Below are 23965 nucleotides of genomic sequence, written 5' to 3'. Positions count from 1 at the left end.
GATTTATTGACTTGAAGTATCTTTAAGTATGTATATCTCTGCTTTTATTTTCAAACGTTGCATTTACAACTAGCTTGAATTTCTAAAAGAAAAACAAAAACAACATCTCTGGCCTACAGTTCTAAATGAGTAGTCAACTTTATGATCTCTCTTAATTGACAGCTTCAGCAAACAAAAAAAATAATAATAATTAAAAAAAATTAAAAAATCAAATTTACACAGTTTTCCACTTACCACAGATGTTGTTGATCAGCCAAGACACATTTGGAGTCCAAATGTTGCCAAATTAGTTTAGAACTGGAGCAGTGAAGCTATCATTGCTACAAATGCTAGTATTCAACAGTCACCCAAGTAGCCCAAATAATTTCTGTAAAAATACCAAAACCAAAAATCAACTTCTTTCATCCAACTCAAACCACATCCAGGCCTTCATTAAGGTTGTGTAGATTTGATAATGTTGTTTAGGATACAGTATGACTTACTGTGAACTATACAAATTAACAAAACGTCAAGCAGCCACTTCAGACAATAGCACTGGTTGATCAGTACACCTCAGGAGTAAGGGTACTGATCTAGAATCAGTTTTTGTTATGAAGACCATTGAATTATGGAGGAATCTGATACAAGACAAGCTTGTGAATAATACTTGCCTTGGTGTTGGCTGAAATAGCTGCCTGTAGCAGTGAAGTTTTGTTTATTTCTGTAGTTCACAGTAAGTCATACTGTGCTGTAAGCCACATCAACAAGTCCGCACAACCTTAAGAAAGATGTGGATGTGGTTTGGAGATATGTTTTTTTTTACAGAATGGATTTGGGCGACTACTTAGTTCTAGTGTTTGTTAGCAATGTTATCCTCATAGGTCCAGTTCTAAAGAAGAACAATTTGGACACCAAACATGTCTTGGCTGATCTGGAGTAAGTGAAAACTTTTCCTTTAAGGTTTGACAACATTCCACAGCAAGGCCGTGCCTTCTTATTATGTCTGAAAGTATATTTATTTCATTTATATTGAGAAGTCATTGTAATGTGTTATAAAACAAACCATTTTTGCTTGCAGCATAAAGGGAATTAAGAGCAAAGTTGTACCATCGGGGGGCTGTATGGCAGCTTCATAATAGTTTAAATAAACTACAACACAGTTGTAGTTTGCACAGCGTTTATCTGGAGGAGTTCTCAATATTTAAAAGCAAAATAATCCACGATGCAAAAAGTTACACATCCACAGAACATTATGCTGTTTTGTCTGAGAACATTTATAGGTCATGCAAGGTCTACAGATTATCCTCAGAAATACACTATACATATACAATACTTGACACAGGACCATACTTTGAACACGAGTTGACAGCACTCCAGACGGTCTTGTGGATTCTTGACAGTATCTTGGCACAGTGTCCATTTTAGAGGTGAGTTTAGAGGTGAAAGGTCAGAAACTCATGAGTAGGTCACGCTCCTGCACACTGGTGAAGAATGGCTTCCCGAAGACAAAGGAGTGAAGACCCGCCCGCAGCTTCTCCGCCATTGCCATAACTATGTTCAGGTCACCTTCCACAGTCAAGTCCAGGTCAGTCTTCAGATTGCGCAGTGACCGGAACGGCTTCCTCCCCTTCTGGCTACAACAACATTATCACCACCATAGTGTTCAATACAACATCAGACAATGAAGACTTCCTGCCCCAGCTGACCCCAAATCACTAGCAGCACCATGATCAATAATAACAACAGAGCAAAGCTTTTTATTCTCTGTGAGTAAAAAATGTGATGATCTTAAAGAGGATACTGATAGCTGTTCTAATTCCTTTATACCAGTATCTTTGGGTTGACCTCCCTACTGACTACACGTTCCTTGGTTTTTTGTTTTTTCAGATTTTCTCACATTGTTATGTGTAGCCTATGCTCTGTAGATCTCCCAGATTGCATTGATTACATGCAAATCTGCACTTGATAACCTTGAAAAACCTTAAATTAATATGCAGCTTGGCACTTTGCCAAGGAATTACCTTCTCCAGATCTGGCACTCAGCGACACTGAAAGAGCCAACACGCAGTAATTCAGTTTGATTAATGGGTGTAGTGATGCCTATCTGAGTATGTATCACTATAACCGATAAGACGAGGTCAATGTACACATACAGTATGAGTTTGCCTGGTAAATGTGTTGGTTAGATCTGTAGAGCACTATGGTACATACGTCTCGTCCTCAATATATCGGAGCAGTGTCAGAGCCTTCCTGTGCAGCAGTAGGAGAAAATGGGACAAGTAGACACTCCGCAAAGACAGGCCTGGCTTCAAGAGGAAAACCTACACACACATACACATCCACACACAAGACAGAAGTATCAGAGCTCATGATGCATATTTATTGTTAAGTCTTCAGCACCCAAGAGAAACTGCCGCATACTCTTCACTGTGAGAGGCAGCTTAGATGAAATGGCTACTGTATTGACCCATATTATTATTCCTGTATCCAGGCAAACCAGAAAGTACTGCTTGGAAGAGATGAAGGTGAGAACAGCTCTTACCTCATCTATGAAAGACTTCACCAGTGTGTCCTTGTGCATCACGTCCTGAAATATATTCCTAGACGAGGAGAAAAGCCTCATTACTGCATGGTCATAGAAAGGAGTAGAATTTTTACTGTACAGTACTGTGCAAAAGTCAGAGACCACCCTTTATTCCAGTCAAAACTGACAATAAGTACACATGTATTTAAAAGAAAATTACACCGAAGCCTCAACAACTAATTATATTTTTTCATGATTTAGTTTGGCCACTCTTTGCCTTTATTACAGCTTCAATTCTTTTCAGAAGACCTGTTTTCAAGTTAACGAAAAATAGCAGGGATATTTTTACACTCTTTCAAAGTTCAGTCTGGAAGTTGGTTGCATTTCTGCTTTTCACAATGCACGTGATCCCAAACACATTCAATGATGTTGAGGTCTGGGCTCTGGTCAGTTGTTCTAAGAACACCAGCAGCTTTTTTGTTTGATTTGCAAGTTTACTTCTTTTTTTGGTCTCTTTCCTGTTCTCAGAAATGGCCTCTTGACAGCTACACATCCTTTCAGCCATAGCAGCAAATCATAGCATCTCTCATAGATGAAAGCTGTTTATCTGATGGTGATATTTTTGGTGGTCCACCAGGTCCAGTTTTTTAAACTTTTTCCACTTATTTCCTTTGCTATTCCCTTTCCTTATCCAAATGTCTTTTATTTAATCTCCCCAAAAATATCTCCTGAAAAATGGCCAACTTGTACTCAATGGCCATAAAATAAATAAACGGTGGACTCTTGACTTTTTTTCCACAGTACTGTACACTTACTGACCTACACTTACCATATATTTTCATTTTGTAGGTTTAGAATTACTGACTGTAGCCCATCTATTTTTGCACAATTCATCAGTTACCCTCTACCCGATCCATCAATGGAAAGGATAACCATAGGACCATCAAGACCAGATATTATTTGGGTTGTGGACCATTCTGAGCACAAAGTGATATCAACATATTCATGGCATGTTATTGGGAACTGCGCTGGTACATTTCTTTGATGTACAGGCTACAGACTGTAACTGTATACCTACAAAAATGTGTATGGTAGGTGCTTGTGAAAAAATGGCCAGGTACAAGGTGTACCTAATAAACTGAACGTACAGTATATGGAAACACATACACAACTGTACCATCCATGCATGAAACAGCCCATGCATTTCTTTAGTAGTGAATAGGTGAGTCACTGTGGGTGAATGGGACTATAGTATGTAGGCCATGGCAAATCAGTGGCTTAGCAACTGTAAGATTTTAAGCCACAGTATTAGTCATACAGTAAGAGACTAAAGAGCAGGTCTACTAAGCCTCTGAGTGGGTTTGAAAGTGTAGCATAAGGGTGTTCATAAATCTAATGTCTCTTTTCAATGCCTTCAAAGCAGCAGCAGCAGCAGCAGTCTGCATTGATTGAAACCAGGGCAAATTTCTTAGTGCAATTATCATTTTTTTCTGGCGGTCGGCCAGCAGTTTTTATCATCATTAAGCACTGAAGTATCTTGGCAGGAGGCTGTGCTGATAAATATAGCTCTCTTGCTGCTCTTCATTAATACAACCATCATAAGGACAATACAGACAAACAAATTTAACAGAGTGGCAAAATTTCTTTCTAATTACTCCTTATTTTCGGGCCTCTCTTAATTAACCTGTCCCGTCCTAACAGTAGGTTCAAAACCCGATGGACAAAGAATTGTCTGATTATGTGTATATGGTGGCAGCAGTGGTGTTTAAAAGATCATACAAGTCAGGGGTGAAGAAATCTTGGGCATTGATGAGGTTGTCAGGGCTAATGTCGTCCTCGCTGGCGGCCCTCCAGAGCGCGCTGAGCTCAGCCCTCATGTAGCGGCGCTGGTGGTACGTGTGCTCATGGCATGGAGGCATCTGCTTCACCGTGTTAATGTCCACGTCTATGTGAGTGGTTGGGTAAGGAGAGTACAGCACCTGCCGGTAAGGCAGAACAAAACTCCCTGTAGAGTCCTGTGTAGAGAAAGAGGAGATCCTTTTACACTCTACAGAAGGCACTCAATAATCACTGCACAGTCACACAAAGTAATTAAACTCCACTTCAACCTTTCCTAGTGACTGCAGTTCATGAAATGCAGGGATGTGACAAGTCAAAAAATGTTTGATTTGCCTTTTGATCTTAATGTCATGATTCAGTTTCAGACTTCTTTTTCAAAACACTCATTACCCAAATAATAATCTTTACTTTATTCAGAGTAAGTGTAACATTGCAGAACATTAACAAACTTGAATGCATTTATACTCATATTTAGTTTCTGTTTTCATTTGCTTTGACTGCAGTTTGAAATATGTTCTTTCATTTGGCAAAGCAAATTATTAAAACTGTTATTTAAAGTAACAACTCTACTTTAAAGCGTCTTAACTCCCGAAACTCCCCACCAATTTCAGTTAATTTCTTTACAAAGTCGCCCTCATGGCACCCAATTAAAATGATAAACTTTTTCATGTATCTCCATCCTAAAGTACTTCTGCTCTTTTCGCTCTTAAAACAAAAGTTCCTAAACGGTTCTTGGTTTGGACATTTGGTTTTTTAGGAAAATCCTTTAACTGGTACAGAACTTTTATATTATGTGGAGGTATGTTAAACTTTAACAAGGGTTTTCACACTCTCACATCTCATTTCAAAAACAATTCATTAAAGAACCATCCACTGAAGGTTTCTTCAGGGAAACAAAAGTAGTTTCTCTGTGGCAGAGCTGTTCAATCTTATCTGCAAAGGGCCGGTGCGGCTGCAAGTTTTCATTGCAACAAAGCAGGAGTACACATGACTAAGTGTTAGTAGACTGAGACCAACTGATTTAAGTAGTAGGTTTAACAATTAGTACAAGTACAATCGGGTGTGCCACACAGAACCTTTGTGGATAAGACTGGACACACCTGTTCTATAGCATTACTCAAAAAAAGGGTTTTAGTTTCATTTTGCACCTTTGCACCTATGTTTGGATGAGGTACAAAACAGGGCAGCCAATCAGAACAGAGCTCATTTACATATTTCAGTCTTAATAGTACAGTAACAAAAACAGGCTGGTTAATTCTAAGGAATAAAGAGAGGCTGAAAAATGGTTATGTAACGATTAATAATCACTGTTTTTGGTACACAAACCCTTGCAAACATCATAAGTGGATCTCGGGGGAAAGAACAAAAGAAAAGAAAAATGTTGCATGTGGGTCCTTTAAGAGTTTGTGTTTGCTGGTGTGTGGAGAACCGGGTGTACTGTTGTGGGCAGCATACCTTGAGCAGGCCCTGAACGAATAGCCCCGTGTCATATTTGAAGGAGTCGTCAGCTCGGCACAGTCGAGAGCACTTCCTCTCAGCGGGAGTGAGGAAGAGACACAGCGTGAACACGATCTACAGCACAAAACAACCCAACCAGTAAACACACTGTGCTCGTGTCAGCAAACAACAATTAACACATTAACACATTTTACATGAGTGGTGTTGTAATATCGAGCATGCAAGTGGACCTTGTTGACTTTGTCTGGATTGCTGCCAACAACGATGGAGCAGCCGCAGGTCTGTAGATGAGAGCTGATGGCTCTGAAACATAAAAACAGAAACTATTTATAATGCTTTTTATACACACAAATATAATTGAAGTCATACGTTTACATACACCTTAGCCACATTCATTTAAACTCAAGTTTTTCACAATTCCTGACACTTATTCCTAGAACACATTTCTTCTCTTAGGTCAGTTAGGATCACTACTGTACTTTAGGAATGTGAAATGTCCGAATAATACTAGAGACGATTATTTATTTCAGCTTTTATTTCTTTCATCACATTCCCAATGGCTCAGAATTGGTTAGTATTGGTATTATTGCCTTTAAATTGTCTAACTAGGGTCAAACATTTCAGGTAGCCTTTCACAAGCTTTTCACAATAAGTTGCTGGAATTTTGGCCCATTTCCCCTGACAGAACTGGTAAGACAAGAGATCAGATAATCTTTTATTAGTCCCACAGTGGGGAAATTCACAATTGATATAACTGAGTCAGGTTTTTAGGCCTCCATGCTCACACACGCTTTTACAGTTCTGCCCATAAATTTTCTATGGGATTGAGGTCAGGGCTGTGTGATGGCCACTCCATCACCTTCACTTTGTTTACCTTAAGCTATTCTGCTGCAACCTTGGAAGTTTGCTTGGGGTCATTGTCCATTTGGAAGACCCAGTTGCACCTGTTGGCTTTACTGTTGATATGGACACTTGTACCTGTTTCCTCCAGTATCTTCACAAGATTGTTTGCTGTTGTTCTTGGATTGATTTGTATTTTTCACACCAAAGTACGCTCATCTAGGAGACAGAATGCATCTCCTTCCTGAACGGTATGACGGTTGTGTGGTCCCATGGTGTTTAAACTTGCATATTGTCGTTTGACCAGATGAACGTCGTACCTTCAGGCATTTGGACACTGCTTCCAAGGACGCACCAGACTTGTGGAGGTCCATAATTCTTTTTCTGATGTCTTGGCTGATTTCCCATGATGTCAAGCAAAAAGGTAAGTAGACCATGAAGGTATGCCAACTCAAATTATGTCAATTAGCCTATCAGAAGCTTCTAAAGCCGTTATATAATTTTCTGGACTTTTTCAAGCCATTTAAAGGCACAGTCAACTTGGTGTATGTAAACTTCAGACCCACTGGAATTTTGATATAGTGAATTATAAGAGAAATAATTTGTTTGTAAACATTTGTTGGAAGAATTGCTTGTGTCATGTAGAAAGTAGATTTCCTAAACAACTTGCTAAAACTATAGTTTGTCGACATGGAATCTGTGGAGTGGATAAATATGAGTTTTAATGATTCAACCTAAGTGCATGTCAAATTATGACTTCAACTGTACTTTGAAAGAGAGCCCTTGGCTGTAGCCTTACATGCTACCTTTACAACACTTTCAAACTAACAAGGCATAACCAAGCATTTACTGATTCTAATAACTTCACAGACCAATTGCACCACATCTCTGACCCTAAAGGATATTCTTCCATTTCACAACCTTTGAGCAGTTCCTGCTCTTAGCACTTACTTGTGCAGGAAGTCCTCATGACAGCTGTCTCCAATGTCATCATCATTCAATAATGTGTCTTTGATCTATGACAAAAGAAGATTACATAAAAATATATACATTTTGTTAGGAGAAAAAGAACATAAAAGAAAGGTAATGAGAAAAGAAAGACTCACATCAACTTCTTCCGGTACACTGTGGGTCTTCATGGAGGAGAGAAGCTCCATGATGGGAACGATCTCAGACGTTAACATAGAGATAATGCTGTAACCCTGCAAATACAGACAACACCCAGATCAGACAAATCAGAATTCAAAAAGTTTGAAGGCCCAGTTTACACCTGAGATTAGACAACAGAGGTCTAGAATGTTATCACTAAAACTGAGTACTTACACTGAAACGACAATTCACGTGACTACAACCTCAAAGTCACTCAGTGATCGAAGGTTTTCAGCTATGTTGATTGGGTGTCCATCCTTTTAATCAATCACACTCATCAAATAATTTGGTATTGGTCAAAACTGTTGACATAATCTTAGTCACTGCTTGATGTTTTCAATCCTCGTAATTTCTAACCTCATAATCTAATTATACCAGCAATCTCCTGGAGAGAGTTCACACTCTCATTATATTAATGTAACATTTAGTATTGCAGTCAATTATTAATAGAAGATTTTTAAATTACTGGAAGGAGCGTCTCTCTCTCCTCTGTTCTAAATTCAACCAGTTTTTCAAGCACATTGTAGGCTTGACTGGTCAAGCATGTTGATTTTTCAAGCATGTTGGTTCGTCAAGCAAATAATGCTAAAAGTAACACTAAAACTAGAGTCTAAAATAGACAATGTTCATCTTTTTAACTTCACACTGCCGAAACTGCCATTTAGGGAGAAATGTGGGACACTTTCAGAAATATTACTGTCTTTGTCACTTTTCATCATGATCCTCAAATCATAAAATAAGAAAAAAGGGAGGGGAATTTAGTTTACCATTATATCGGTGCTTTAATTTCTTCAATCCAAAGAAACGGACAGAGTGTGATACTTTAAAGAAAATATTGCAATGTCTGTAATGTGCAAAAAATATATTTATGACTGATACACTTGTGTGACCGTATGACTGTGTTTTTGGAATAATTTTTCAAACTAAAACTGTCCAGCCTGTTTTATGGTTTTCGAAAAGCTTAACAGATTATTTGTTTCAGAAAAATAAAATATAAAAGCCTCCGGATCTACTTGCAAAAATATGGAGAACCTCTATTGGCAAGTGCTTATTACTGATAACTGTAATTATTACTGTTGACATGTAAATAAATATGGAACACAACAAGACAGTATCCACCCCGTAGTCTCCCGAGTAGCTGTCCCACTTTAGCAGAGGCAACCTGCCCCAATATATGCCAATATTTTATTGGTAAAATGGGGCAAAGGAAAAATTGCTTACAGAAAAAAACATAAAATTTATTTGAAATTTTTTGATCACTGAAGTATAAACCCATTTAGAAACAGGATCATACTTAAATGTCCCACTTTACCAATATTCACCCTAAAACATTGTAATACCATTTCGTCTTAACTCATCTGGTGAGTGCAAACTGTGCTTAGAGTGAAAATAAAGAATGCTTGAGCTACAGACCTTCTGCATGCAGATGCGCCCTTTGCGGACAATGTGCTTGAGCCTCTCCACACACACGCTGTGCAGGGGCAGGTAGAAGTTCAGCTCTGACTGAGGCAGAATGATGGACAGGGCGCAGGTGTTTTTATCGCCCTTCAGTTCTCCATCAAATATAAGAGAGACGATGATCACTCCTTTCTCTGACAAGACGAAGAACTTGACGTCCACGGCGCCGCTCTCGGCACTCCGCAGAATCTCGCCATTCAGTGTGTGGTTGGCCAGAAAAGTCACCTCCCCATCACTGAGCAGTAATGACCCCTGACCTTTGGGGGCCCAGATGTGTCGTACACGAGGCCCCAGAATGTTGTCCCAGTAGGCAAAGGTAGCTGCTAGAAGAGGGCACCATCCTTCCAAAAGCACCTCTGTCTTAGCCACGGCCGGAGACTGTGGCGGGCAGGCAGCAGACATAGTGCCTCACTCACTCCACTTGTCTTCCACTTTCACAGTGCAGGCAGTCACACACAGTGGTGGCACGCTGATTCAACCTGTGTGAATTAGGACAGGACAGACAGAGGCATTAAACTGCTCAGCAGCTCACTGAAGTACATCACCACTAAGAACATTAACTTGGAGTTTAATTTTATTTAGAGCTCCTTTTTTTCTTATATTGCTGTTACTGAACAGTAAAAAATAACAGAAGAAAATCAAACTCAGCTTGAATTTCTTCTATTACGCTTAAACTTTATCACCTGTCTGTACTTTGTGCTGCCACCAGTATGAAAAGACCTCTACCAACAAGAGTTATTATTATTGTCGTTATTATTATTATTATCATCATTATTAGTAGCAGCAGTAGTAGAATGTACATATGATTTTCAATTTAGCATTGTGGGAAGACGACTGCCCATCATGGAAAAATCCATGTCAAGCATTTCAAATCCATTTAATTAATTAATTGATTGATTTTTTGATTAATTAATTAATTAATTTTAAAAATCACAACACTTATTAGGGATGCACAATGATATCAGAATCATATTAGTATCATCAAATAGTTGCTTAAAAAATAATCATCAGCATTTAGATTTGGTTGATACTTCAAATCGATATTTGATGACGCCACCCTGGAAGAACAGATTGTTTAGCTGACACTGGGCTGCTGGGCTAAAATATCTGCATTTTATTCAATTTACTGCTTTTATAACCATACAGAAATGAAAGGTCTATTTATCTGTAATGCTAATCCAGGTAGTTTCTATATTTAATAAGTGTCTTTGTATCGAAATCGGAAAATGTACAGGACGTACATGAAAAAATATCGAATATCGTCCCAGAATTCCGGCATCGGCGCATCCCTATCTTCTTATCCCGTTCTACACATTTCCGTGCGCGAGCCCCTCCTCGCCTTTCCCGGCTACAGACTTTGAGGATACAGTTTGAGGATTTTTAGGAGACAAAACATCATTTAGCACGACTGAAGCGATGAAAGAAACCTTAGATTTAACCTTGACGTTTACAGGAAGCATGAAAGCTAAAACGAGAACATGAACCTGAGCGCCATCAACATTACCACTGATTTCAATGAGCGGCTCTGGTCGCACCCGCATCATCACGTGCATATCAGTCAGTTTCGGTTTAGTAACTTACAGTCTGCTTACTGATGTTTTACTTTGGTGTCATGTATTCTAAATACCAGATTTAAGCTCAGCTTACCCGTTTTTTATAACGATACTCGAAGAAAATCTAATGTCGGGCCCTTCCTGTGTTGTTTGTTGACATTTGAGAAGAAGAGTAGCGCGGTGTTGAAGTAGTCGTCCAACATCACACTGCCCTCTGGGGGCATGTCTTATTTTTTCTTCTTGTGTTTTTATTTATTTTGTCCCTAAATTTATTTTATTTTTATCCATATATTAAGTAAGCTGATTTTTTAATATGTTTATTTGTATGTTTCTTTCCAGTTATTCATGTACTGTATACTCTGGTGTACATTATGAGGCCATTCTTTGCACTTGCAGGTGGATTGTTGCATGTTACTCTGTTTGACACTAGATGGAGCTGTTTTCTTATTTTGGTATACTGACCAATCCTGGCTCTTTATTGCAATAGGACTGCAATCGGCTCACTACGGTAATACACACACACACACACACACACACACACACACACAGACACACACACACACACACACACACACACACACACACACACACACACCACCAGACAAGTAAATCTGCATTCCTATCTAATGTATTTTCATGGACATTTGCATGATACTTTATTACTGTGGATAAATGCAGCTGTGCTACACCTAATCTAATCCTAACACTAACTTCGGGACCCAAACGGAAATAAAGCTTTTTACTTTTCAAATAAGCTGCATTTTTTAAAATAAAGGTAAATGTTTTCTCCATCACACACACCCACCCACACACACTCACACCACACACACACACATTGAAATTGGCCTAATGTCAGACATATTTATCTCTGACCCTTTAGAACATAAAGAAAATGTCCCCCAGCACTGTATAATTCACTAGTCCATTATGTTTTACTGTGAGATCTATCACATAAACCAGCTGTGGTTATGTGAGTTTAAAGGATGCTCTCAGTAGATTCTCCCAGATCATATAAGATGTCTGAAGGCAGCATGTCTGAGTTGGTGGGCAACAGGTCATTTGTGCGCAATGAGTCTCCTCTGCTCAGATGATTCCTCCGTGATTTAACAGGCTGACAGAGAAAGAGGTATAGGCATTCGAGTTGTCATGGTAACAATAGTGTGCAGCACCGTTAGCAACACTTTTAGGCAGCGCCTAGCAACCGTCTCCATGCATCTAATGGCCAGGTTACTAGACAGCACCACGAAGAAGCATCCGGCTCTATTGGCTCTCTCTCTCTTAATGGGCGTTGCCTCCAGATTGCTTCATCTGACAATGTGTGAGAAATACACAGCAACAGCACTTCCAGAGTTGCCTGATTTTGACTGTGAGGATATATATATATATATATATATATATAGATACATGCATACATATGTATGTACATGTGTGTGTGTGTGTGTGTGTGTGTGTGTGTGTGTGTGTGTGTACATACATGTGTGCATTTGTGTAATTGAAGGAAATTTGGTGTGTGCCTATACATTCCCGCACACATATCCCCTCCTTGATCAGGACTCATTGCACTGATTAGCCGTTGTCATGTTTGCTCTTTACTGAGCCATTATGTCTGCCTGAATGATTCCGCTCCACCCCACTCATCCTTTTAGCATTCGCTGGTGTGGAAGAGTGGAGATGCATGCGCCCTGTGCCACCCTTTCTCACAGGGAAATGAAGGAGGCTATTATTTCTGTATCAGCCCTCCTAATGCCGACGGTCTGTTTACAGCACATATACAATGTGACTGGCGCATTAGTGTACCAAGGCTAAAAGCAACACATTCATTTCAGCAGAGTCAGCCCAGGACTCAACTGCGGGCATCTCGGCGCAAGCCTGGTGAGCAGACCTGCAGTGGTGAGTCGCTTGAGCCGTCTGCGGTCTGGGACTGGATAGAGGGTGACTGTGTATCTGATGGCTTTGGAAGATATGAGAGAAGCTGTGAGATTTATGACTGGGGTTCAGCTGGTGACATGTTGATCCTCCAGCACTCTTTGTTCTTATTTGGCAGGCTGATGGGCAGCGCTGGCGAACACTGGGTGTCAGACTGAAAGCTCTGAACTTCCTTTGTTCTCAGGACACAGTGATCTGAAGGAGAGTCAAGTGGTGAACCACACCTTGATGATTAGCATAACTCAGCCTGAATGTCTAAGTCAAAAATGTTGAATGGAGAGAAAGGCTTCTGTAAGAGGATTGAGGGTGTTTCTCAAAATGAGGGGAGACCACTGGCCACTTTGTTAGAAGCTAGAGATGCACTGAAATTTTGGCCACTGAAACTAGAGATGCACTGAAATGTTGGCCTAAAACGGTCAAAAATAGTACTTTTGGTTTCCACGAGGGGCGTTAGACAAGCGATTTATAATCTCTGTTCATCTTGAACTTCTTCACTACTGATTTGATACAACTTGAAAACATGACACCACGTTCGATATAAAGAATACAGCAAAACAACAGACGCAGAAAGGAATGAGAGTAAAAAGGTAACACAACACGCAAACTTAAATGTGGATTTTTCTGCAAAATTTAGTGCACAATGTCTTTTTCTGGGCACAGGCCACATAATATGTGCAAGTTTCATCCCAATATGTTAAATTCATCAAATAAACAGAAATTGTGCATCAAAATATGTAGAAGTTTGTTCCCTGTACACTCTGTAAAAAGATGGTCCTTCACGGGTTCTTTAGCAAAAATGGTTCTGTATAGACCCATGAACACTCAAAGAAGGTTTGAAGGGTTCTTTGCATCATGAAAGGGTTCTTCAGATTGATGGAGAATGTACTGTATATGGTTCTATATAGAACCTTTTTGAAAAAGTTTCTATGTAGCACCACAAAGGGCTCTTCTATTGTTACAATGTCAAGCTATAATAGTAGCAATAGAAGATCCTTTTTTGTTGCTATATAGAACCCTTTTCAGGAATATTCTATATAGAACCATATACAACATACTCTCCATCATTCTGAAGAATGCTTTATGATGCAAAGAACCCTTTAATCATGCAAAGGGTGGTTTGAGTGTTCATGGTTCTATATAGAACCAATTTCTTTATTAAAGAGCCCTTAAAGAACCATCTCTTTTAAGAAAGTAGAGCAAGGGTGTCCAATCGTATCCACAAAGAGCCGATGTGGTTACAGGTTTTTATTCCAACGAAGCAGGAGATGACCTGATCAGCAGTTTGAAGACTGAAACCAACTGATCAAAAAAGGGGAATCTGGTGTGCTCCAGCTTGTTTTGAGTGAAAACCTGCAGCCACTCCGGCCCTTTGTGGATAAGATTGGACACCCCTGATGTAGCGATATTTGTGATATATTGTGTCCGTTTATGAGTGGTCAGGTTTTGCCCACAGAGTCAATTTTTGTTGTATATTTTTGCGTGGTGGACCACTCTCAACTTGGCGATTAGTAAAAGCTCCAGCAAAGCTGCTGTGGCTGTTACACTAGCACCACACACACTGTACAACTTTCATGTCAGTATCACCACTGTGTTCAGCATAGTCCGCCACCCAAATAGTATCTGCACAGCCCTATAGTCAGAAACTGACCAATGATAAATGAGTCAGATAAGAGGGTGGCTGATAAGTTATGCATGTCAACAGATGGGCTACAGTCTGTACACCTAGATAATGACCTACAAGGTAAGTGGACCTCATAAATTGGCCAGTGACTCAAAGCACAACGTAGGTGTTTCTAATAAAGCAGTTGGTGGGTGTTTATCCTCTAAAGTATTGTTTTCATGTTTTCAGGTTAAGACCAGCACAGTGTGATGGTCCATTTTGTAACCTTGGAAAATGATGAGCTCTTCACCCCAGCTGACATGTACCAAGCCATGTATCGCTTGGCTTTATAAATAACTGCTTGATTGCTTCATGCTTCACTCTCAAGATTGCTCATCAGGCTCTCTCATTAGAGCTATTTGTTAGCTCCCCTCAGACACACTCTCTCTTTCTGTCTGTCTCTTTCTCTCTGGCAGCGGGCGGGTCCTCAGGTCCAGCTGAAGGCTAAGCTCATGCATCAGTTCATGCTGTGATGTGTCTCTGAGGGAGACTCATTCACACAGAAAAGCTACGCCCGCTCGGGCCCTTGTCCTCAACTCGTACTGACAGAACGCAGCAAGGTCAAGCTGCGGACACTCGCGGCACTACATACTGTTGTGTGGATGACGCATCCCAGTGATACACCTACACACACGTACACAGACACACACAAAAGTCATAACAGTGAAGGGCTAAAATTACCGTGGGCATGTTGGGTTAGATAAACTGCTGGTTGTATAAACCACTAACTCTTTGTGATCCTCTTTTTAAATCCATTTTTTGACAGTTTTCTCTCAGTTTTAGACACAGCAACTCCCTTTTATCGTCACTGTTGTCTCAGTGTCTTACTTAGCGCAGCTTCTCACATTGCTGACCACCAGGGTTGGGATGTAACGTAATACAAGTATTCAGAATACAGAAACAAGGTATCTATATTCAGTTACTTTTTACATTTTAGGAGACTACTTTCAGAATACTTACCTACTAAAATAAAACTCTAAAGAGGGCCTCAAATAATGGCTTCTTTACAAACACTAAATTTATTGCTAAAGCATGAGTGGACTGATAGATCAATGTGATGATCACTTATTAATCTGTGTTACTGAGCTCTGCTAAAGCCTGAGTAGACTGATAAATCAATGTGATGAGTGTTATTAATCTCAGTGTTACTGAGCTCTGCTAAAGCCTGAGAAGACTGATAAATCAATGTGATGAGTGTTATTAATCTCAGTGTTACTGAGCTCTGCTAAAGCCTGAGAAGACTGATAAATCAATGTGATGAGTGTTATTAATCTCAGTGTTACTGAGCTCTGCTAAAGCCTGAGTAGACTGATAAATCAATGTGATGAGTGTTATTAATCTCAGTGTTACTGAGCTCTGCTAAAGTCTGAGTAGACTGATAAATCAATGTGATGATCAGTTATTAATCTCAGTGTTACTGAGCTCTGCTAAAGTCTGAGTAGACTGATAAATCAATGTAATGATCAGTTATTAATCTGTGTTACTGAGCTCTGCTAAAGCCTGAGTAGACTGATAAATCAATATGATGATCAGTTATTAACCTCAGTGTTACTGAGCTCTGCTAAAGCCTGAGTAGACTGATAAATCAATATGATGATCAGTTATTAACCTCAGTGTTACTGAGCTCTGCTAAAGTCTGAGTAGACTGATAAATCAATATGATGATCAGTTATTAACCTCAGTGTTACTGAGCTCTGCTAAAGCCTGAGTAGACTGATAAATCAATGTAATGATCAGTTATTAATCTCAGTGTTACTGAGCTCTGCTAAAGCCTGAGTAGACTGATAAATCAATGTAATGATCAGTTATTAATCTCAGTGTTACTGAGCTCTGCTAAAGCCTGAGTAGACTGATAAATCAATGTGATGATCAGTTATTAATCTCAGTGTCACTGAGCTCTGCTAAAGTCTGAGTAGACTGATAAATCAATGTAATGATCAGTTATTAATCTCAGTGTTACTGAGCTCTGCTAAAGCCTGAGTAGACTGATAAATCAATGTAAGCCAGTTATTTATCTCAGCATTACAGAGCTCTTTTGAGGGATGATCAAACTCCTGCTAGGGCGATGATTGGAGCTGCAGATAGAACAGAAGCAGATGGTAAGAGAGAAAAAAATGTTTTGAATTTTAGAACTTAATTTAAATAAGGAGTGAATGTTTAATGAAACACATTAACAGAAGAATTACAGGAAGAAAACTGCCGACGAGTAACAGCGATAAACAGTGTGAAAGTTAAAAAAAAAAGTATTTCCCATGTGCCTCATGGGAAAGCTGTGTTCTAAATGTATTCTAAATGTATTCTACATATGTTACTTTTTATGTGTTGTAATGGAATACATTACTGAATAAATTATCCCCGATTGTACTCAGTATTCAGCCATCACTACTTTTTCAAAGTACTTTGCCCAACCCTACTGACCACATAGCACCTTTAGTGTGCTGGAGCAGAACAGAGACTTGTCTGACTTTGTGTGGCCCAGCATATGCCATATGTACACTGCCTACATCAAAAGGCAGAGAGACCCCTGTCATCCTTCCCTCCAAAGAGAGGAGGGCCAGTTGTAGTCTCATGGACACCTGGCCAAGGACAGCGTATGGCACCACTGGGATCTGAAATGAAGCTCACCTCTGCACTACAGAAGCATGACATTAACAATAAAGCCTTCAGGCTCATCGTCTGGATGCACAGCACTGCCACTGTCCCCTTGTAAAGTACACAGAGTTGCCAGTTTATTAGATACACTTAACTTGTATCTGTGCTCACTCGTCATTTTATCAGTTTCACCTACCATATACTACCACATAGAGTAATGTGCAAATATCAGTTAAAATGGCTGTTAAGTACACGTTATTCATTTGTCAGGAGATATTTCTAAAGAGATTAGATACAAGATAATTCACTTATAGGAAGGGAAAAATAAAAGGAAAGTAAGTGAAAAACTGAAGCTTCCATAACTAGAGTTCAAATAATGATTTGAAGATACAGAAAAAATGAGCATCCTAACAAGCGTGCAAGACCTGTTAAATCACCAAATCTGTCCCCATCAGATAAACAGTACTTAAAGCTTTCGTCTTTAAGAGAGAGGATAACATCAAGATCCATTCATGCTTCACATCTGAAAAAATTCACAGATGTTTCTGTCCATCCTTCCACTCTGAGAAGACAACACTATGAGTCTGAAATGTGTAGCTGTCAAGAAGACATTACTGAGAAAAGGAAACAAACAGACCTCAACATTGCTGTATGTGTTTGAGATTATTTGGATCGTGAGGAGCAGAAAATGCAACCGATTTCCATGACTGTTCTAAATACATAGAGGGTGGTGTCAGTACTGTGGATGCACTTTGTAAGTAAATAATTGACTGTAACCCATGTGTTGTTGCACAATGTGTCAGCTACCTTCTACCTCTTCCATTAATAGAAAGAACTGCAATAGTCAGGTGTTTTAATGCACAGGCTTACCTGGGCTTAAGCCCAGGAGCCCAGAGTAATCCAGAGCTTCTGATTGACCTTTTTTTTTTACTTATTTATTTCACCTCCACTGCCTGGGTCCACAGCTGGGATAGGCTCCAGCACCCCACCGTGGCCCAGAAGGATAAGCAGTTTAGATGATGTATGTATGTATGTATGCCTGGGTCCACTCAGATTGATCAGGCCTACCCAGACCTTCCCTTAAATAGGAAAAAATGTTTATTAAGGCAATTTTGTAAGATAATGAAATTTAATTTGTTTTCTACGAGTGCTGTCATTGTAATATGGACAATAAAATCATAACAATCTCTGCCCAGCTCTGCCTTATTTTTCTCAGCCCTCCAATCACTGCACAGGAGCCATTGCCTCAAGCCTTCAGGTCTTTTTTAGCATGCCAGTGTTTGAATTTTAAGCTCCAGTTGCAGTTATAAGATGATACTGGGCATTTAATAATGAAATTTAGCCCCATAGACTGTGGCAATTTCTATCCATCCAAAGTCAGAAAGTCAGTTTTCTGCAAATTTGGTATTGCAATGCTCTTTTACTACAAAGGCTGAAATAGGCTTTGTGACAATGTCAACACAAACATCTAAGGTTTCTTCAATGAATCAAAGGTAACACATGAATGGACTATAAACATTATTCATGTCTGCCACAGCAATATGTTGTTGTCTTCAATAATTAGGTTTATACGGAGCCCCTAAATTGACAGTGTGATTATTTTTAAAAAGACATGCCCACAAATTAATATTATGAGGCCACGTTTTTTTATGGCCATGAATAAATATATTGAGGCTACATGGCCACAAGAAACTTAACACATGGATTTAATGTATTAATTCGTGGCCATGAGAAACTTAACTTATCCCCATTATATTGACTAGTGGCCTCAGTGTATTAATTAGTGACCTTGGCTTATTAAAACCATCTTAGAGGCTCTGTAGGTGTAGTTTTTTTAAGTTTACTGTGTTGTTTTCCCACCTTAGTTATGCCATCTTTTTTGGGCAGACCGTGGTGAGTGGATTCATACTTCATGGTGAAGGGTGTTGCTGTGTTGGTTGTGTTTATGTGAATCCAATATTCTGGTTGATTGCTATTTTTCTGTATCACCATAGGGCCCAAGTGTTGGAATAGGTAGGGTGATGACTGCATGGCTGAAAGGAATAGGCTGTAGCCTGAAATTATGACACGGTGAGACATTAATGTGTTTAGAAATTGTATCTACCAAGTTGGTCTACCCAAAAAAAAATTTTCTATGCCACTAGATCAAATGACAAACTTTAGCTTGTCATAGACTTTGGCTGTTGGTGATGTTAATGGTTTTACTGAGTAAACTCCACCACACACAAGGACATCTTCACATTTTTATGTTCCAACTGTTCTTACTTGCATGATTTTAATGGAACAAAACTTTTTCAAACATCGGTTTTAATCAATTTAGTGGATCCCGTTTGGTATCAGCTAACAAACTGTTCTCAAATTTGCTAAAAAGTACCAGTGAAGTTGAAACTGGCTTTCTAATCGCCAGCTTCTTATTCAAATTTTCTGTTCCACCTTAGCAATGAACAGTAATTGTGCAGCAGTTACAGGAGCCAGAATGTAACTGCGGCACCATTTAAGGTGGAGTGGAAAATTCGAAAAAAAACCTGGCGAATAAGGAGCTGACTTCAGCTTTGATTGGGAACTGACTGCCTACTAAGTGGAAATTTCAAACCTTGACCGACTACGGCTTTTCGTAGTATGGCTCTGGGTTTAAATTCATGCAGTAATAGAGGGATGATGAACAGCAGTGCTGAAGCTGCTGACTGGCGGTGCTGGAGGTTTGGATGCTGGAACTAGACCCATAAGGCCCACGACCACCTGTAGCCCCAGGGCCCACGAGCAGGTTAAAGTGCCCCTGACCAACCACCCCAGCCAGATGTTATTTAGGCGGTGGACCATTCTCAGCAAAGCAGTGACATCAACATGGTGGTGGGCTAGCGGCATGTAAATGGGTGTTGTCCGGCCTGCTTTGGTTGGGTTTCTACACTATGTACACTTATTGGTACAGTTATAGACTGAAGCTCATGTTTTTCTATGCACAATTTGTGTTCACCTAGCCCCCCAACAGTGGCCAATTCCTGACCAAAGGACTATTGTTGGCTGCATATTTTTCAAGACAGCAGTGACATTTAGGTGTTTTTAAAAATCTAAGCAACACTGCTTGGCCTGATAAACACACTTCTAGGTTGGTGTCAATGTTGTACTGAAAATGGTCTACCACTTAAATAATAATGGTTCAGTGGTGGTCTTATAGTGATTTCTTCTGTTGGAAGAGGTGAGGGGCAGCATAGCTACAGATGACCACAGTCAGTAATTGTCTACTTGCAAAAATGCACTTATATAGTAGGTGTAGCTGGTAAAATAACCAATCAGTGTAGTTACAAGGTACCTTCTACACTATACTTAATAAGCTGACAAGTAATGTGTATCAGAACTGGGTAAACCACTTTTCAAGTTGAATATCTGGTGAGATTAAAGTTTTTATAAAATAAATAAAGTCTTTTTTGAAGTCATTATTTTGTTTTTGGGTTGTGATGACATTGGCCTGAAATACACTTGGGTAGTAGACCACAGAGTAATACAAAACATTGGACTATTACACACCAGTAACAAGAATCAGATACTGAAATGTAATGTTAACAACAATCAAGCTATATGATTCATATTTATTTTCTTTGGAAAATATACCGAGATATTTATTATGTAAAAACATTTGAGCAGCATTTGACAGACCATCAAAAAAAAAAAAGAAACATTTTCACAGATTTCCACTGAGTCACAAACACAGCCCCCGGAACCCACCATGTCAAATAAGCCCTCACATTGTAACATCTTCACGACGAAATGGCAGACGACTCTCTGCTTCCCCCAGAGGCTCTGCTAACTAGAGGATCTCCCAGGAGAGAACAGCGATTCGGAGCGAAAACCAAACACTTCACAACACAGCACTGCTGAGGCTTTTTCCAGTAGATACTTTGCTTGCTGGGGAAGACGACTTGAGTTTTTGCAGCGGTTTGAAGGTTAATAATAATGGAACTTAAAATATATGTATATAAATAGACTACTTTTTCCCTCACAAATATGAGCTTTATACAACGACTTGACCTCTGCACACGTCTGCACTGTCCAAACAATGCTGTCCAGAGACAAAGCATCGCAGAAGACGCGCAAATACTTTTTTTGGATAAGTGATTCTGTTTGTATAGCATGTGTAAACTCTCACAATTGAATACATCCTTGTAATACAGGCACACACACACATGCCCATGAACTCATATAGTATATTTCTATACACACGCATACATACATTCACACTAAAGCACACAACTCTAACCGAAATGTTATGTGCTTATCTTCCCAACATCTACTAGCTACAGTATCACTGTCACAAGTCTCTCTCTCTCTCTCGCGCGCGCGCGCTCACATGTCATTTGACTTTTCCCCTTTTTTCAGAACCGTTCAGCTTTTAGATCATCTTCATGTTGACCCGTCTGGGGCCACTGGTCTCTGTGAGCTCGCTGTTGGCTCCTTTCCTCTTGCGGGGGACATACTGAATGTCCACGCTGCCTCTGTGCTTGCCTTTGCCCCGGCTCCAGGCAAACAGCAGCAAAAAGCAGAAGAGGACCACGCCTAGGAAGCTGAGGCAGCCCATGGCTGTGGAGACCAGGATGGTGGTGAAGTCCAGCACCATCCGGATGGTGTAGCGCTCTGTGCCGTTGATGAGGGAGCTGTTGTAATCGGGGTCAAAAAGGAAGCTGCGGTTGGCATAGAGGGCGCCGTCCCTGATGCCCAGGCTTTTGACAGCCAACGTTATAGATAGAGTGGCGTTACCTGCTGGGTTGGATGCCACACATACATAAACGCCGCTGTCCTGGGGCTCAGCCACCCGGAACTCCAGTGAGCCGTTGCCATGGGCGACTACCCTGCCTGTGCTCTTAGTGGTGATGTGGCGCCTGTGTGGCGTCAGCCAAGAGACAGAAGGGGATGGGGCTCCTTCTGCTGCACAGTACAGCCAGGCCCTCTGGCCCTCCTCAGCCTGGGTTGGGTGTGTGGACATGGAAATGACCCTTGGCTTGGTGCAGATGACGTAGCGAGAAAGCAGTGGTTCCATTATGCTGCCGAAGGGTTTACCAGCCAGGGCAGTGGGGGCACTGCACTGAGGCTCCACATCTCCATACAGAAGGGGTGGAGTCCTTTGCAGCAACCAGCGAAGACGGCAGTCACACACCAAGGGGTTCTGACCAATCAGGAGACTCTGCAAGGCCATAGAAGTGGGCAGGACAGCCCGTTCCAGTGTTGCCAGGCGGTTGTGGCAGAGGTCAAGAAGACGCAAGGACAGCGCCCCCTGGAAGGCCTGAGGCTCCACACGATTTAACTGTGCCTGGCGCACGCGCACCACCTCCAGCCGGTCCATCCCACGGAGCCACCCGGCTGGTAGCACCCTCAGGCGGCTGTACGACAGGTTGAGGTGGGTTAGGTAGGGCAGGTGGCTCAGGGATGGTGCTGCCAACAGGTTGGTGTGAGTGATGAAAAGTGAGCTCAGGTTGAGCCCCTGCAAGGCCGGGCTGGGTACCCCCTCCAGGGATGGCCAGTGATCAACCTCCAGGTAGCGCAGGCGGCCTAGACCCTTGAAGGCATGCGGTGGCAACTCACTGATGTTCAGCTCTCGCAAGCGCAGACTGGTCAGACCATGCAGGTGGGCCAAGGCATGGCCAGGTACAGCACTCAGGTTGCAGCGTTGCAGGGTGAGCGAGCGCAGGGCTGGAAGGCCGCTGAAGGCCCGTGGCGCGATGAACACCAGCTCGTTGTCAGCTAGCTCTAGCACACGCAGCCGCCGCTGCTCTTCAAAGCCGTAGTCCAGTAGGATGACTAGCCGGTTCTGGCTCACGTCCAGCAGGGTCAACTCACCCAGGCCGGCCAGAGCACCCCGTGGCAGCAGAGTCAGCTGGTTAGCACGCAGGCGCAGCGTGCGAAGGCGAGGCTGCGCCCGGAAGCTGCCAGGTTCCACTGACGACAGCAAGTTGTTACTCAGATCCAGCTCCTCCAGCAGCAGCAGCGAGGAGAAGTTCTGCGGAGTGACGATGCGTAGGCGGTTCTTGCTCAGATCCAGCACCCTCGTCTCAATGGGGATGCCCTCGGGCACCTGTGCCAGCCGCTTGCGGTGGCACGAGACGGAGCGCGTTGGCACGGAGCACTCACAACGGGCGGGGCAGGCCTGGGCAGGGCACGGAAACAGGACGAGCGGCAGGAGGGAGAACCCCACGGCGCAGGAGAACAAAGAGAACAGCATGACCACCTGCAAGGGAGGGGGAGGGGGAACAGACATGGAGGGAGAAGAACAGAGATGCAGATATAATTAGGCATGTTAAAGCTTTCGACACAGCTGTGTTAAAAACAACACGTTATGTGTTAATTTTAACACATCTTGCCATCCAGTTAAGGATAACACATTTTGTGTTACTTCTAACACGACCAATGTGTTATCTTATTTAACACAGGCAGTGTGATCAGATTGTTAACACAAAGATGGGTTCTAATTATACAGAAACATGCAGTGTGCTTTCGGCCACCATAACATACTCAAAAACTAGACAAACTCGTGTGCATTTCAGTTGAATTTATTATCAGTTTATCTAATATCTTATCATGTTCACAAATACAAAAGTCAAACATCAAGATTCATAATTCATTCACTGAAAGTAGAACAAGTTTGTACCTTGGATTTATATACAGTTGGTAATCCTTAAAAGAGCTTACTTTAAGTGGTCTACCACATACATGTGATTATGAGAATAAGATTCTTAGAAAAAACAGATCTACTTCCTTTTGACATTCAGGTAAAATAGAAAGAGTTTAATTCCAAAATGCTGCATGTCCTTTTGTAACAATTTTGGATATAATGAGAAAACGTTGATATTATTTGAATTTGTAAAGTCCACTCCCAACACACACACACACACATGATCTAAGCTGCTTATCCCTCAGGGTCGCGGGGTGTGCTGGAGGCTATTCCTTTGGGTGGAAGGCAGGAAACACCCTGGACATGTTGCCAGTCCATCACAGGGC

The 23965-nt window shown here is 41.1% G+C and overlaps 2 protein-coding genes across 2 annotated transcripts in view; both read right to left on the bottom strand.

Moving 5' to 3' along the window:
* Nucleotides 1-17: 17 nt before the first annotated feature.
* On the bottom strand, nucleotides 18-11002 carry c9orf72 (C9orf72-SMCR8 complex subunit). Its single transcript, XM_036573913.1, has 10 exons — nucleotides 10895-11002; nucleotides 9203-9726; nucleotides 7747-7842; nucleotides 7592-7656; nucleotides 6031-6103; nucleotides 5798-5914; nucleotides 4283-4518; nucleotides 2522-2579; nucleotides 2191-2300; nucleotides 18-1613 (listed from the first exon to the last, which is right to left on the bottom strand). The coding sequence occupies exons 2-10, from the start codon at nucleotides 9647-9649 to the stop codon at nucleotides 1427-1429; spliced, it is 1389 nt and encodes a 462-aa protein (XP_036429806.1). The 5' UTR covers nucleotides 9650-9726; nucleotides 10895-11002; the 3' UTR covers nucleotides 18-1426.
* A 9528-nt stretch (nucleotides 11003-20530) lies between these two features.
* The window catches only part of lingo2b (leucine rich repeat and Ig domain containing 2b), a 40887-nt gene continuing 37452 nt past the window's right edge, over nucleotides 20531-23965 (bottom strand). Inside the window, exon 2 of the mRNA XM_036573912.1 lies at nucleotides 20531-23195. Coding sequence (XP_036429805.1) covers nucleotides 21366-23189 — 1824 coding nt within the window. The 5' untranslated portion in view covers nucleotides 23190-23195 and the 3' untranslated portion in view covers nucleotides 20531-21365. The remainder of the gene's footprint in view (nucleotides 23196-23965) is intronic.

Source organism: Colossoma macropomum, unplaced genomic scaffold (genome assembly GCF_904425465.1).
Source record: "Colossoma macropomum unplaced genomic scaffold, Colossoma_macropomum, whole genome shotgun sequence".
NCBI lineage: Eukaryota > Metazoa > Chordata > Actinopteri > Characiformes > Serrasalmidae > Colossoma > Colossoma macropomum.
The sequence above is the reverse complement of the archived record's forward strand: the minus strand, read 5'-3'. Positions and strand labels throughout refer to the sequence as shown.